The sequence below is a fragment of the Pimephales promelas genome, chromosome 11 (genome assembly GCF_988280905.1).
Source record: "Pimephales promelas chromosome 11, fPimPro1.hap1.1, whole genome shotgun sequence".
NCBI lineage: Eukaryota > Metazoa > Chordata > Actinopteri > Cypriniformes > Leuciscidae > Pimephales > Pimephales promelas.
In genome coordinates, this window is record NC_142779.1 from 30,087,135 (window position 1) to 30,104,944 (window position 17,810).

At 35.3% G+C, this 17,810-nt stretch overlaps 2 protein-coding genes across 3 annotated transcripts in view; both read left to right on the forward strand.

Moving 5' to 3' along the window:
• The window catches only part of rps6ka2 (ribosomal protein S6 kinase, polypeptide 2), a 71,384-nt gene extending 65,621 nt beyond the window's left edge, over window positions 1–5,763 (forward strand). The window contains exons 20-21 of the mRNA XM_039652322.2: window positions 1,664–1,801; window positions 4,667–5,763. Coding sequence (XP_039508256.1) covers window positions 1,664–1,801; window positions 4,667–4,792 — 264 coding nt within the window. The 3' untranslated portion in view covers window positions 4,793–5,763. The remainder of the gene's footprint in view (window positions 1–1,663; window positions 1,802–4,666) is intronic.
• Window positions 5,764–6,974: 1,211 nt separating this feature from the next.
• sft2d1 (SFT2 domain containing 1) overlaps window positions 6,975–17,810 on the forward strand; it is a 40,334-nt gene continuing 29,498 nt past the window's right edge. Inside the window, exons 1-3 of one of the 2 annotated variants that reach the window (XM_039652308.2) lie at window positions 6,975–7,092; window positions 9,219–9,305; window positions 11,853–11,938. In XM_039652308.2, the coding sequence (XP_039508242.1) occupies window positions 7,048–7,092; window positions 9,219–9,305; window positions 11,853–11,938 (218 nt within the window). In that variant the 5' untranslated portion in view covers window positions 6,975–7,047. Of the gene's footprint in view, window positions 7,093–8,042; window positions 8,215–9,218; window positions 9,306–11,852; window positions 11,939–17,810 lie in introns of those variants that run through there. The other variant, XM_039652299.2, reaches the window with a different exon arrangement.

The following is a 17,810-nucleotide window of genomic DNA, read 5'->3' on the forward strand; positions in this document are numbered from 1 at the left end:
TGACTATATTCAGTACGTTTGTTAACAACATTATTTTTGTTGTTTAACAAAAGAAGTAAAATCCAGTCAAAAATAATCGAGGCATGTATTTCACACGTTTTTTCACTAAATAAATGTAAGTAACACTTGGAATCATTTTTAGATTTTTTATTTATTTATTTACACTACTTTAATTAAGATTTGTGTAATGTTAAAAGAAAAAAATACATATTGTGAAAAATTACTGTTTAAAATAACTGTTTTCTATTTGAATATATGTCCAAATGTAATTCATTCCTGTTTATATATAATCAGAGTCACACGATCCTTCAGAAATCATTCTAATATGCTGATTTGATGCTGAAACATTTCTTCTTGTTATCAATGTTGAAATCAGTTTTTGCTGCTTAATATTTCTGTATAAACCATGATACACTACCGTTTAAAAGTTTAAGGTAAGATTAAAAATAAAAATAAATGAATACTCTTAGTCAACAAGGACTCATTAAATTTATCAAAAGTGAGTGGAAAATAATGTTACAAAAGATTTGAATTTTCATATATTAATCAAAGAATCTTTAAAAGAAAAAAACTTTCCACAAAAATATTATTAAGTACCAAAGAAACATTATTAAGTATCAAATGTAATTGATAATAATTGAGCAGCAAATCAGAATATTACGATTAAAATGTTTTCTAAAGAATCATTTGACTCTGAAGAATGGAATAATGATGCTGAACATTTCGATTTGATAACAGGAATAAATTACATTTTACAATGTATTAAAACATAAAATGGTTATTAATAATATTTCACAAAATTGCTGATTTTACTAAACTGTAATAAATTAACACTATTAACTGTATTTTTGATCAAATAGTATTCAAAACTTTTCAAGTCATTATTACTATTCACGATTATTTAGGCATTGTAAATTCAACAAAAACCATACAGGATGCCCATGATAAACTTTTGAGCAATGACACAAACAAACAATTGTTTATTGCTATATTGAATTTGATTTTAATTGATTTACAGAAATGAACTAAACCAATCAACTCAATACAATAAAATTTCATTAGTTAGCATTAGTTAACTAATTTAGTTAAGAAATTAAGAATGAACAATACTTATAAAGCCTTTATTAATCTAAATTAATGTTAATTTCAACATTTACTTACGTTATTAAAATCAAAAGCTGTATTTATTAACATTATTTAATGCACTTTGAACAAAGATGAACAAACAATGAACGACTGTATTTAACAGAGATTAAAGTCTTGCTTTGAAACAATCAGTATTGTCAGTCATATTTTGTTCATTGTTAGTTCATGTTAGTTAATACAATGTTAACTAATGAAACTTTATTTTAAAGTGTTGCCATATTGAGATGGTAAATGTAAACTATAAGTGTGGCGATTGGTAAACTAGTTTGATGAAACGCTCTTTGGGAAACTTAATGACTAAGTAAAAGCATGTTAACATCATTGCAATATTGCTTAATTTTATATTGCTATAATAGTGAATATATAATTGTATTTGATATACTGCCCAGCCCAATTAATGTGCAAATTCCATCAGCATTTTATCCTATAATTCATCTTCATTAGGATCGGAATGATTTCAGCCTCAGAAAACAAAAACAAAAATGTAAAACTTTTTTTTTTTGTCATCTTTGAACAGGACATTGTCACTAAAATGCTACACGTGGATCCTCATCAGCGGCTGACGGCACCTCTTGTTCTCAGACATCCCTGGATAGTGAACCGTGATGAGTTATCTCAGAGCCAGCTGATCAGACAGGACGTGCAACTAGTGAAGGTAAAATTCCTGTGACTATCATCCCATCTGTGCTGTGTTTCATCCGCTGCCAGATCCAGTCTCCACTGTCAAAGAGCGATACTGACACCTCATGTTTTCCTGTGAAACTGCACCTGTTCCACTGAAAACAAACACACTTATAATTAATAGTTCTTTTGACTTGAAATGGGAATGGAAATAAAACATTCTGGTGATCATTATAATCCTCTGGAGTCATACCTATATACTACAGATAAATGATATTGTTACGGAAGCTTATTGCATTCACTTGAGGAAACAAAATATACTCTGTTTTTCTGAATTTCCAAAATACAACAAAACCAAATGAAAATGAAAAAAAAAAAGTCCTAGTTAAAGAGACTTTGATTATATTTACAGTGTGTGTGGCCTACTTGAGGGGATGACACACTGCACATAAGCACATTATTATTGCAATTTGACCAAATAAATTACAATAACTCTTAATTTCTTTCAATTAAAAAACAAAACAGAAGCATGGTGGGGGTGGGGTAGTATAACACAGGCAGGTGGGTAAAAATGGGCTTGCCCAAATAATAGCCACTTTATAACTAAATCTGCCCATGTTAATAGAGTGAAATGTCACATTTTACACTCAGTATTGTTGGTGTAGGCTGAAGTTAATTATCTCAGAATTATGAGCAAATTTTTCATGGGAAAAAGTTTTTGCTCTGTTTTTCTGAATTAACAAATTAATTATCTCAGAATTACGGGATCATTTTTGATGAAAAAACAAGGTTTTGCTCTGTTTTTCTGAATTAATGAGTTAATTATCTCAGAATTATGAGATATTTTTCTTGAAAAATTTTTTTCCCACTCTGTTCTTATGAGTTAATGAGTTACTCATAATCTTTGAGATAATAAAGTCATTAATTCAGAAAAACAGAGCAAAAACTTTTTTCCATGAAAAATGATCTCGTAATTCTAAGATAATTAACTCAGAAATTCAGAAAAACAGAGCAGAAACTTTTTCCATGAAAAATTCTCTCGCAATTCTGAGATAATTAACTCGTTAATTCAGAAAAACAGAGTCGATTTTTTTCTTCAAGTGAATGCAATGCGCTTCCGTATATTGTGAAAAAAACATTTTTTTTTTAAAGAAATACAGAAATAGAGGATATCACATGAAGTAATTAGTTTTTAAATGTAATTTATTTATGTGATAACAAAGCAGAATATTCAGCATCATTATTCCAGTATTCAGTGTCACATGATCATTCAGAAATCATTCTAATGCTGATTTGCTGCTTAATAGTATTGTTGAGATATTGAGCGAATTCCAATCGGAAGCGAGCAGCCCTTAAAAACTTTCCGTCTCTTCTTTTCATTTACATAATGCATCTACTATTAAACAGATTTCTTACATATGAAACTTATTTACACTTCATATGGAATAAATGACAAAAATGTGTGTAATAACAAGAACATTATTATGTTTACACGTTAATTCAACTCTCCCACTATAGCTTAAAAATGAATTGTGAGGATTTGCCACTAAAACTACTTCCTTGAAGTGACCATTGCATGTACCCTTCGCAAACGGACTCATGGAAGGGCCATTCGCCCCAAAAATGGCGTCCCCTTCCGAAGTGCCCTTCAAGGGTGCAAAAAATGGCATATGGAATTTTCCCATTATGTTGAGAACAGTTGCTTATTTTTTGTGTGTGGAAATTGATGCTTCAATGAAGAGAAACTTAAATTGAATAGAATGTATGTTAAATAGAATCTACAATGTAAAAGTCTTTCCTGTCACTTTTATTCATATTAGTCATCCCTGCTGAATAAATGCATTCATTCCTTTAAAAAAATCCTACTAAAGGCCCATTCACACCGAGAACTATACAGAATAACTACATGAGCGGCCACACAAGCGGACTTCGTTCTGTTTATTATAAGCGCAGTTTTGTCGACTGCCGCTTTAATTGCTCGAACTCTCTAAAGCAGGATGGATTTTGATTGGTTGTCAATGTTTTTATCATTCAGAAAAAAAAAAACATTCTGAAAGTGATTCCAACGATATTGTGTCTCTGTCCCGTTATCATTATAAGTGTGGTGTGGACTCTATTATTTTATTTAGAATGATGTTTAAGCAATATATTTGACCGTTATCAATATAGACCATTTCACAAGATGTAAACAACACTGGTCCAGAAGCACTTCCTGTTTCAGTTTTTTAACACTACATAAAAGCTGGGATAAAATACAACCAACAGAATATTTAAAACTGAATCAAAAAGTTAAACAAACATCTTTAAGATGTTTTCTTTACATGTGAAAAAAAGAAAACAGTTACAAACTGAAACAGGAAGTGCTTCTGGACCAGTGTTGTTTACATCTTGTGAAATGGTCTATACAGTAGCTATCATCCTTTGTGTGAATGTGCCTTAAAGGGATACTCCACCCAAAAATGAAAATTCTGTCATTATTTACTCACCCACAAGTTGTTGCAAACCTGTATGAGTTTCTTTCTCTGTTCTTTCACAAAGTAATATATTTTGAAGAACGATTGGAACCAAACAGTTGTTTGGCACCATTGACTTCCATTGTAGAAAAATACTATGGAAGTCAATGGTGCCAAAGTTCTGATCGTTCTTCAAGATAATTTTCTTTGTGTTCAGCAGAAGAAAGAAACTCATACAGGTTTGCAACAACTTGAGGGTGAGTAAATGATGACAGAATTTTCATTTTTTTGGGTGGTGGAGTATCCCTTTAAATATTTTTGCATACAAAATTTTAAATGTCACTTTGAATTGTCACAGATACAACTTGGCACCATTTGGGTTTCATCTAATGTTTTGACTGTATAATTCATGATATATTAATTCACTCTATGACACCATTTTGTAGGGGGCGATGGCTGCCACATACTCCGCTCTGAATCGATCCCCTCAAGCCCCAAAACTGGAACCAGTGCTGTCTTCCAGTTTGGCCCAGAGAAGAGGCATGAAAAGACTAACATCCACTCGTCTATAGCACTTCAGCCAGACACAGGAGCGTCTACAGCTTTAAGAAATGTCAGAGCGCCCAGGCTTTTGGACAAGGTACCAGACGAGCATCCGGAGCAGTGTGGGAAAATTGGATTGATCACAGAGTGTCACAGCGATCTCCAAAGAGAGACAAATGATCTGCCAAGTGACTCCGCTGATGTCGAGATTGATGAGGGCCAGATGCAAACATCACAGCTGTCAGTGCTCAAAAACTGATCTTTCAGAGCGCTGCGCTGCGCTGTTTGTGTGTGTGTGTGTGTATGTGTGTGTGTGCCACCCCTGGGTAACACTGGAGTGTAGCATCATGGAGTGTTTCGTTTTATAGCAAAGATCACAGTTATCTCTCCCAAAGGTGCGGTCAGCCGGAAATCCAGTCGTTCATAAAAGTTGCTACTTCTTGCTGCAGACACTTTAATTAGAGCCATGTAGAAGTTAGTAGAAGATTCTTTGTTCTTTTATGGCGGCAGTGCTGCGCCTTTAATGTGCCAGCATTATTAGCATCTTTTGAACATGCATGCCACGTACAGTATGTATTTTTATGACAAACAAATGGTTCTAACATGCTAATGAAAGCACAAAGAACATATTTTATGTCACTAATTGTTTTACTAGTTGATTGGTCTTATGTAATGCTGAAACGTTTTACAAAAACACCTGTTTATATTTTTTTTCATCCTGCATATTTGGACCAAATTGGTTTATTTGTTTATTTATTTGCTTATTTATTTAATTATTTATAAATCCATTTGTTGATATGCACGTTTATCTTTATTTCTGTTAATTTATTTATGTGTTTATTGAAGATAAGATGGTTTATCTAATTATTTTTAAGTGACCTTTATGCATAAGCACGGAACCTAAACAAGTGCCACACATTTGCACTAGTTTGAGTCAACAATGATAAAGAAATAAAGTTTAGAAAATAAACATGTGCATTTATTTTAACTTTCATAGAAATGTAAAAAAAAAAAAAGTGAAAAAATATAGTTTGAACTAGATGATTTGGATCAGTGATCTTGAAAAGCTGACATGCTTTATGTACTGACGTCTTCATCTATTACACTAACATTTATCCATTATAATCTTCTGTTAGATGATGTGTGAGACGACCTTAACAAATATTATATCATTCTTCCATCAGAAGTCATAACTTGCAGTAACACTTTATTTCAATGGACACTCAACCAAGTTATAAGTAACTTTGCAACTGTAAACTGCCAGTAATTGGAGAATTCTTAATATCTGCTAACACAATTTATTTTGATGCTCTCTAACAAAATATTTGCAACTACATGTCAACTTAACCCAAACACTAACACCGAACAGTCTATGAGAGTTAGCTGATATGTCGCTATTTGCAAAGTTACTATAGTAGAATGTCTAATTTAGACCATCGAAATAAAGTGTAACCCTTTCTATGCATTAGTTAATAACCATGTATGTGATCTGCTTTCCACACGTAGCATTCTGCTTAATTAATAATCTAAAATTTTATTTGCATGCCATACACAATTTGTAGAAGCCTGAAAGTTTAATGTAATCAGTACAGATAAAAAAATAACCTTGATTTTGTATGATAAAAAAAAATGACTCTCTAAAGATTTAAAGAAGTCCTGTATTTTTTAATGAATATGATCAACACCTTTTCCGAAATGAAGGGATAGTTCACCTAATAACGAAAATGTTGTCATCATTTACTCACCCTCAAGTTGTTCCAAACTATGAGTTGAACAACAAAAGACTTCGAAGAATGTTGATACGGACAGTTGATGGTATAACTTCTTTAAATAAATCTGTATGGAATCGAATTGATGTTATGTTTTGCTATAAAATACGGACATGGCATCTGAGGACTATATTTCTCATTTTTCTCAGTTATTTTGCTTTATTTCCAGTAGACTCGTACTTACATCTTACTAAAACACCTAGGTAACACACATGCTCACGCTTCAAAAACGACGCAAACTCTGACAAACTAAAATATGTAGGAAATTACATTATGAATTGTAAATAAAAGATAGTCTACAGATTACTGAATGTCAGCTTGCTTATTTTGGCTCAAGATAAGGATTATTGAGCCCACATGTCATGCAACATGAAACTGTATTACAGGTCGAGACTTGTCCTTCCAGCAACGACATTTTGCGATGCTCTTTGCGATTGTTCGTTGGGACTACGGTTTTGGGAAACACCGCCTCGTTAAAATGTTGATATACGGAACTTGTGACCATAATTTGGCTAATGCTTTGGGCAACGCAAACTTGGAGCAACATGTGGATGTGGTGGGTGAGTAAATGATGACTGAATTTTAGGCTACATTTTGGGTGAAACTAATTATTTGGCTTACTTTCTACATGTGAAATGTGAAGCTTTGGGTTTCTGATGTGGTCGTTTTATTTTATTTTTTTACAAAACCCAGACAAAAACTAGCTAAACTAAACTACACTTGCTGATCATCAGGACAGTGATAGGATCTGTCCTTGCTAAAGAAATAGTTACTTTCATGCTCTGTGTTGGTTTGCCAACCCAAAAATAAAATAATAATAAGCAAAAAAAAAAAAAAAGTGGACTAGACTGTGCAACTGACCAGTCGTTCTGCATATTCATGGTCGTGAAAGGGATGTTTTCTTGTGTCCATTTGAAAATTATCTGATTCCCAGAGATTCCCTTACAAATGTGTCCTCCTGAGCTTTTTATAGTGAAGGAATACAAAAAGAAAGACACCATATAGGCTACCTACTTCCATCCTGACGACTGGGATAAAAAAAAAAACGGTACAAAATTGAAAGCAATTAAATTGAGTAATTGTTTGTAATCGATTTTAAAATGTTTAGCCTACAACGGTTTCACACTCAGTGCCAGGAGGGTCAGTGCAGAGTTTAGCCAAAGTTTTTGGTTCTTTGGTTTAGCTCCCTCCCTTCAACCCTAATTAAACACATAATCCAGCTAGTCAAGGTCTTCAGGGTTACTAGAAACTTCCAAGCAGGTAAGTTGGTTCAGGTTGGGACTAAACCCTTGAGTTTGAGACCACTGCGCGTGCACGTCTTGTCCTGATAGACAGATCATAAAATCTGCGCCTGCGGCTGCGCGTCCACTTTCCACCTACATTTTTTCAATGCCCGCCTTCTGTATCAGGATTGGCTATTGATCTTCCAAATCGGTCTACGATTGGGTAGTTTAGAAGTCACTCATTACAGTACGTCCAACCATATCAGTCAGAAGTGCAATGAAGGGCGGAGCTCACGGAATACGGGTGGGGAAAAGTAACGTCTGTGTCAATGCTGAACTTCGAGGAAGTGTTGGATAATTTCAACTAAACGATTTTTCACCTGACGAGCAACGATGGACAAGTTGCGTCGTGTATTAAGTGGTCAAGAGGAGAATGAAGAAGTGGGACTTACAACTCAGGTATTAAGAGACGTTAAACTTGTGTTTATTTGTAGTTTTTCTGCGTCTGTAATGGAGAGGCCCCACTGAGTTTGTCTAGTAACTTACTGTAACTTGACAGCGTTAGTATTTTTAACTTCATTTTAGTTCTTACGAAAGTACTATGATGCTAGATGGTAATACCATGGACGTGAATGATTACGTTACCATATATATATAACATGATACTCTTGTGTCATTCAAAGAATACTATGGTAGTATAACGTTAACCATCATTACAGAGTTAAAAACAACAACAACAACAACAACAACAACAACATGATATCACCATGCTATATAACACATCATATTAATACCATAGTAGGCTACATATTTGTTAGCCGGCCGCATTTATCTACATAAAGTGATTAACGTTACGTTGTAATGTTGCTCTTTTTTACATTACTGCTGCACGCATTTGTTTTCAAATGTTTAACGTTATGTGATAATGATATTTTTTAACACTGCTGGTTTTACATGCTTCCTGATGGAAAGGATCATGTGAGGTAAGGTCATGACCTCCGGATGTTGTTTTATTCTTGCAAGCCAATCTGAAATATCTGACACTGGGTTATAAACAGTTCCTGGCCCTCTCTATAAGTTAGTTGTTTTATCCTTTCAAATTTCACTAGGTATGTTTTACAGTACTAGTGTCTTAAAAAGAGTTCATATCATGACTAATCATATTTATTTTCATTGATGAAACTTCATACTATGAAAACATCATGTAACAGTAAACACGGGAATGTGTTCTTTGTAATTATTCAGTTATGTAAATCCTGTTAATAATCAGTTTGATACATGCATGTGTCCATTTAATATGGAAAAGCAAGAACAATAGCATGTTTTATTCCTGTCTTGTTCTTCCTGTGGGTCAGTGGTATTTTAATGAATCAGATGCAGTCAGCATGCTAAAAGCATAATCTTATGGTCTTTGTTGGTGGGGCATTATGAACCATGTGACATCCTGTGATTCTTCTCTTTAGATCCTGGACAGCACAACACTCAGTTTCACCACACGGTTTAAGTGGTTCGTCATATGTTTCGCATCGGGGATCTTGTGCTCAATACTTGTGAGTTAACTTTTCTCATTATTTCACATTATCACATTTCTCATTGCATCACATTATATCTGTCCAGTAATTTATTCTTTCATCTGCTGTGCCCTCATATTGGCCTAGTTGATTTCCAGACCCATTTGTTGTTACCTTAGTCTTTAAAGCTGACATATTAATCCTCTTTTCACAAGATGTAATATAAATCTATGGTGTCCCCAGAATGTGTCAGTGAAATCCTAGCTCTAAATATCCCCTGCCCAGATCATTTATTATAGCTTGTCAAATTTGCCCTTTTTGGGGTGTAAAACAAAAACATGCAGTTTTGTGTGTGTCCTTTAAAAAAGGCAAATGACCTGCTGCTCCCCGCCCCCTTTCAGAAGAGGGACGATACTTTACATGAGCTTTGGATGCAATAACAAAACAGGCAAATAATCTCACTCATCCAAAATCTCAGAAATAACCCATAGCGAAGTGCAGCCTTATGGAGAGACTCAGGCTACGTCCACATTAATCCGGATACGTTTGAAAACGGGGTTTTCGTTTAAAAACGCTCTCCGTCCACACTACAGGTGTTTTCCGACGTTTCAGTGTGGATGAGAAACTTCTAAATTCACTTTACTGCGCATGCGGGAAACTTCACAAAAGCTCACTGAGATGATACAGATGGGAAAACAAATAATAATGTCATCGCACAATAACAGGATAATTTTATTTAGCAAAATATCTCACCATCACTGATGTGTCCAGGTCGCATTCAGTCACCATACTGTATGTTTGGTCTAAAACGCAACTGCTCTCCTGTTTTGCCGCAGGACAGCAAATGTGAGTAGACTACATTATCTGTTATCTTTGCAGTACTGTGTTATGAAGAATAGCACATATTAAGTAACATAGAAAGTAACATATTTTAGCAATAGTGTGAAGATGAATAACACATAACAGGCACAATACCAAAAAACATGAATATCTATTGGTACTACATGGATCACATGACTAAACTTACGTCATTGTTTTGAAATACCTGCGGTTTCACTGTCCACACTACAACGCGAAAACGGCGTTTTCAAATTTATCCACTTTGGAGAGCGTTTTCCAAACGATACGTTTTTGTTGACTTAAAACGGCGTCTCAGTGTGGACGGAAGGCCAAAACGGAGAGAAAAATATACGTTTTCAAACGAAAACGTATTAGTGTGGACATGGCCTCAGGAAGAGGTTACAGCTTTTTAGACGCACATGGAAGTTTCTGAATGGTTCGTGGATACTTTTATGTAGGCTAGTTGTTATTGTTATCTCATTGACTTTGCATGTTTTGCTCAAACTTTTACCATTGCTTTAGAACTGGTTACACTGTTGTCGCTTGTGAAAACCAAATGGTGGCGCTGTGACTGAAAAGTGCAGATTATGTATAGGTAATATTATAATAAGATCCTCTTCCTACGTCAGAAGGGGAGTGAAATCAGATCGGCTTATTTTTTGACATGCTTTCAGAGAAAGGCTCACCAAAGCAAAGTTACTGGGCTGGCACTTTTCATGTTTTCTGAGTTGCTAGATGCACCCTATTATAGCTCTGAAACATGGGGAAGCCAGATTTTAATGACATGTCCCTTTTAAAGAATAGTTCACCCTAAAGAAATTCATTTCTCAGCCTCATAGTGTTTCAACCCAAATTTATGTTGTTCTTTTCCAAACAACAAAATTGGATGGTTATTATTTGCACTGCCAAGCTCCAAAAAAAAAAAAAAAAAAACACAATTGAAGTAGTCTATAAAGACATTTATAAAGACCGGTTTTCTGAAGCCATAAAATATTTTTGTTTTACTAAAAAGCTTATCCTCCCAACAAATCGCATTCACGCTTCAGTTTAAGGCAAGTTGAGGCAAGTTTGTAAATACCTGATCATAAATGATATTTGAGAAGTTTGAATAACTGCTAAGATTTTGGTTTCTCACACACACACACACACACACACACACACACACACAAAGGTAGGCTAACTGACAGCAAAACACAGTTGGTTCTTGCATTTCATGCAATGCAACACATGTAAAACCATGGTTACAAATGGGTGAACTGCGCGCCCTAATGACGCCACCCTGTTCCTACTTTCAGTTTGTATGTGGCCTGGCCACAGTAGAGTGATAACACTTTTACTGATAACACCTACAGCAACAACCATAAACTACAAGCAGACTGCTGTACAATATACCAAGCTGCATCAATCATCATACATCCACTAAAAATACTTGTTTCTAGAAAAGTCAAAGCTCAAGAATCATTTAGCATGCCACTTTGTGTTATATTTTATTATCTGACGCAACAATATTCATACAGGTTTAGCTTTTTTGGGCACACTCTGTATTTTTATGTAGCCTAGTGCTCTATGCCAAAGCATTGTGACACCACTAGGTGGCACAACTGTTTAACGTGTTCATGTACAAACTCTGAATTTGAGAGAGAGTTTGTACATCAGACTGATTTTGTTTTATCACAGACAAGGCATTTTGTTTGATTGAAATGTTTGGAAATGGACTGACAAGCCACATTACATCTTCTGAAACAGGGAACTGCACTCCTTTTCTTGCCTAAAGCTGGTATGAACCTGTTTGCTGTATTCTACACCCTTGGAAACATTGCAGCAATTTCAAGGTAAGTGTAATTATGGTTGCGTATAGGACATGCATACGATGACACAGTCTCTTAGATGTTGATTCAGTGTTGTAGATGTGATTTACTGCATATAAAATACTAAACATTGAGCAGGTAATAGACACAAATCCCACATTTCTTTGGGAAAATTATTAGGTACGTTACATAAACTATTATCTAACATAAAATGAACAATTAGTTATACTTTAAAGGGGGGTTGACTGCTTTTTTTCTTTGCATGATTGTGTTTATGGGGTGCAATATAACATGTATTCGTGGATTTTCTTTTTTTAATAGTCTTATTTTTCATAAACTTCACCTTTATTGTCAGCCGCGCTCTCCTATGTCCTCGAACGAGCGGTTGACTTCCTGATTCTATGAAACCACTCCCTCAGAAACAGGCAGTGGGCTCAGATTGGTTAGTTTGGCCCGGTGTGTTGTGATTGGCTAAACTGTCGCTCACGTTGTCTGGAAGGTTAACGCCCATTACCTTTACAGGCGAAACGTGCCAGTCCAGATGTAAATAATGGTGTCGAACTTCAGTATCAGTTTGAGGCATAATCAGACCGAGAAAGCGGCGATGAAGAGAGGCAAACAGAACCTCACCACACACGGCTCTTACTAAACGTTTCTGAATGATAATTTGCTAAATTTTTTAAACTTTATATACGTTTGTTTTACACAATAGCATCTGACTGGCAACAATAGCAACTGACTGGCTACCAATGTTATACTCAAACAGCGTTGGCAAGTTTACGTTCTTGATCAAATCGAAAATAACGTCATAAAGCATATATACATGAAAAATACATTTACAACATTAGTACTTTTAGTACATTTATTCATTGTACTATACATAAATTAGTACACAATTCAGGTCCATAATGTTTGTACGCGTTTGTCGTAGACACAGAATAGCATAACTAGTAGCCTAGTGGATAAAGCCAGCGCTGGCATTTGAAAAAATAAAACACAAGGCTACGTCTGGAATTAAACATGCAAATACATTTAAAATGATGAAGTCTTAGCCTACTTACAGGTTGTGGCCCAACAACTGCTGCCTCTGGTTTTAAAGTTGGAACTGCTTCATGTTTTAGTGACAGTTTCTTGTTGAATCCGGCATTGAATTCGTGGAGATTCTGAAAGCTGTCTCTCGTAAAATGCGCAGCACAGAGAGCTAGATTACGATCGTCAGTTTCAGGAACATAATCAAACATAAATTGTATCCATTGTTGACGAAGGACAGCGTCCGTGGGAAGCTCGAACACAGAAGACCTGACAGCTTGGTGAACATAACACAATCGACGAGCTGCAGAAATACTGTATGCGCATGCCTTTTTTTGCAGATTCCGGAGGAAGAGTTTGATGCAAATGTGTGGGTTAGTGACGTCTAAAACCCAGCTGTAGTCCCAATCGAGTCGTTTTTGTAGGCAATATACTCCCTGATTTTTTAAAAGACGATATCTCTGCTTACACTGAACTTTCAGCACTGCAACTTTGCAGATACTGTTCATGCACCAACAGCAACATTACACACTATTTAAAATGAAAAAAGTGAAATCGCAATCAACCCCCCTTTAATAATAAATTAATACTAACAGTTTTGCAGACATTAAATGTTAGAGTTTGCAAGCAGGCTCGACCATTCAAACTATCCAAGATAATCGTAGCAATCATATTTGTAATTTATGGGAAAGTTAATAACATTTGGTCCCAAAAAACTGTTCAGCCGCTGTTGAGTGACCGCTTAATTGTGGTTAAATCTGCAGTCCTGTTTCCCTTTATTCCGCATGCATAAAGTATACTCATGTAAAGCGATATCTACCTTACATTAAGCCTTAACCCTTTATGACCTGCCATAGAATAATTCCACCAGAGTATATCTTTCTATTTTTACATGCTGTGCTTTTGAGCATTTTCATATGCCGTACATCAAAATAATCCTTACTCTCCCAATTTGAAGGCTATGTTTGTAATAAATCAATAGTAACTAGATAAATATCTCAAAAGTGCAATAAACAAAAAGAAAAACACATTTTATTTTATTTTTTTCTAGATAATTTATTCAATACAAAAAATGGAACTGTAAATGGAAATGTCAACCTCAAACTTGTCAATGTGAAAAATGTGCAAAAAACAATTTAAAACTATACAGAATTGATTTGAACTGTTCACATAAATTAATTTTTAAGATATACTCGTTTTTACACTCATTCAAAAAAAGGGGGTAAAAAATGCCATGTAAAATATTCAATTAAATGTATGGTCAAACAGATAACATTTTGCTTTTGAATATTGATTGAACATTGAATTAGTTAAAATATAAAATAAATAGACCCTGTCAGAACAATTAATAATATAATGAATATAAAATAAATAAATAAAGCCGGTGAGCAGACGGAGAGTTCAGCGTCATCGGACGCAATTAGTATTTCCAAAACCTCCGCGTCCGTGTGCTTTCGTTTAGATATAACGTTGCGTGCACATGTGTTTGTGTGTGTGTGAATGTACTGGTATTTGCGAGTGTCTAAATGAGAAAGAGATGATATGAAGCAATGGTAAAAAGACAATAACGATAAGAAGGAACATATAGCAGATGGCAGCCAAATGTGAGTCAAACGCATGATCAAATGACGCAGCTTTTGTCGTCAACATGCAACACACGCTGGGGTCTTTAGTGCACAGAACTTGATGCGTCAATGAGCCATTGGAAGACGTAACTATCAATCGCAGATCTACAGAACATGTGTGCAAAGACGTGCAATGCGTTTTTATGTTGTTGTTTTTTTGTACGCAATTTGTACAGACTCATTAGAGGGTGAAAACAATGCAAAATGATCATGTTGGAGGCTTGATCTGAACGTTTTGCATCTCTGGTTTTGTATGCAAACAGAATGATTGAGCTAACCATTTAGTTTCAGTTTTTATAGGCTCTTAAACAGACACACGTAAACCGGAGCGCCGGCGCTCCTGTCGGTCTTAGAGGGTTAAATGCCTGATTTTTTTTTTTATATATTTCACTGCAAAATGTAACTGTTACTTATCGCACAACTCTTTATATAAAATTGGATAGTATAGCATACATGCAGTATACTTTTGTAGGGCAATACATATTATATAGCACAACTATAAATGCTTGATTGCTTTATTGTTGCAATATCTAAACTAAATATGCTGAATGTGTATGAAAGCATATATATATATATATATATACACACACATATATATAGTGAAACAGCGTTTTAAACAAGAAAACTCTTTGTCCATTTCGCGCCAGTAAACGCCAGTGATGCGCGGGTCAATGTATAAACAACCCGCAACCGACCGACGTTTTCAACTACCCGCCCGCAACTCGGACCGCAAAAAAAAAGTAAAAAAATATTGTACCCGACCCGCTTCCTGACCGCATTTTTTAAAAGTAGTAAATGCTCATCGGAGCATTATTGGGCCATAGACGTGTAACAACACAGCATCGCAAGAAGACGTAGGCCTACACATAACAATGGCAAAGCCAGTCATCATCTTTCATTATTTCAGCAAATGTCTCCCACACTTTTACTCTTTCTATTTGTGTATTTGCGGAGCTTCCACTCCCCAGTCTTCACCTTTTCTCTTGCCGCCTCCATCTCTGCAGACTGTAGTGATCATAGACATGGCCGGTTCGTAACGAATCGTTCTTTTGAACCGGCTCTTTTTAGTGAACCGGTCGAACCAGTACACTAAATCGAACTGAATCGTTCGAAACAGTTCGCGTCTTGCGTCAGTGCGGATCCACAAGTTACTAAAGTTACTCACTTTCAGACATGCCTGACAGTCCCTCTGTATCGAAATAAATCAATATCCTGAATTATATTTTACTCCAGTAACTCCAACAGTTCACTGAACCGAGACATGTTGGTGCCACTGTTGAGAGAAGTGATGAGCATGAGCAGCTGATACTGCGTACTACCAAACGCACAGGGACAGCGGTTCTCGAATCACTAGTATAGAACCGAGAACTGTTTAGACTGAGCTTGTGTGTTATCTTCGTGCCAGTTATTCAGCCAATAATGTGTAGGGCTGTATATTTCATCAAAAATTGTGTCTAGTACTATATTAATACAAATGTTTAATTGACATCTTTTTTCAAACGACCCGACCGACCGCGACCCGAATATCATTAAAAACATTTTTGGATGACCCGTAACTGCGGGTAACCGCGGGTGACCGCAGGCACCCACTCATTTCGGATCAACCCGCGCATCACTGGTAAACGCATCATCTGATAATTACAAGAACACATGATTTAAATCATAATGATGTGCTTGGATAAATCATTTATTTATAATAAATACTGCAATATTTCATAAAAAATAGTAATTGTCCATTTTAATTTCATGCTGACTTTAAGATAAACATTAACATCATGATTTTCTGTAAAGCGTAGTTGAAACAGTGTGTATTGTGAAAATATAATAGTGCTATATGAATAAATTTGACATTCGTATGCATTTAGCATATACTTTGATCCAAAGTGACTGCATTCAAATTATATATTTTTACCAATTCATAATCAAACCCATGACCTTGCTGTTACTAGTGAAATTCTCTAATCCTGATTTTAAACTGTGTTAAGACAGGTCCCAATTTTTGCAAAAAAAAAAAAAAAATCAATCAATCAATTAGTAATAATAATAATTTGCAAACCTCATAAAATTATGGTAATACGTTTCTATTTGTTAACATAATTAACTACGTTAGTTAACATGAACCAACTATGGAACAGGAACAATTAGAAACAATACTTCTAGAACATTAATCTTACTTCATGCTAATCTCAACATTTACTAATACATTTTTTTTTAAATCAAATGTTGTATCTGTTAATTTATTATTTAATGAGCCCGAGCTGACATGAACTAACAATGAACAGTTGATTTCATATTTCATACTCAATGCATTAACTAATGGAACCTTGTTGTAAAGTGTTACCAAAATTATTTTGAAAGTAACAGCTCATTTGTTATTTCCTGAAGTTTCAGCACCCTCTTTCACAGACCATTCGGTGCTACAACAAAAAACCCTTTTTAGGCTCTATGTTCTATCCTTTTTGTGAGAATTGAATTAAGCATGATCTGTTAGTGATAGCTTGCATTGCTTAGATCAGTTGTAGAAGCTGCCCTGTTTCTTCTTCATATTCTGTTAGCAGAAGACCATATCATCAACTGCCACTGAACCAAAGTAGCCACAGTTGTCCTAAATTGAACCTGGACTTCAGGAATCTGTCCATGTCTCTGTTGCACATCATTTGGAGGCATGATTGCATAAAGAGACTGAGAGGATTAGTCCTGTAAAAGATTGCATTTGGTATGGTTTCTTAACTTTGTGCTTTGTCAGTGCATCGGCTCAAAAGATGACAATATAACACTTTTTTTTTTCAGACACTTGAAACTTCCCTTCAAAAATGTTCTTTGGTTCCCATTGGCTTGCATTGTCTTTTCAGTAGGGCTTAGAAGTTCGTTCTCCTCATCTTACAATGTTGTTAAGTTGCCATGTGGCGAGATGTTCTATTCCCAAAGACTGAAACAGGTCTGTCTGGTTCTCTGAAATCACCAGCAGGCGGGAGGAATCTGGATTCAGTGCAATCTTTTAAGTGGAAAGGTTGAATTTTCTCTGCATGGTCTTTTTTTTTTTTCAGCTGTTACGTCCCAGGTCTAGGGTTCAGGACAATAACATAGATAAAGTCTTTATAACAGGACTTCTTTTAAAGCAGCGCTCAGTAAGACTGGAAACTTCTTTGCTGTTTTCTCGCAGAATTCTCTCTCGAGCTCCCCCTACAGTTTCGGAGTATACATATATGAGAAAACTGTCGTAAACCCGTTGTCAACTCCCC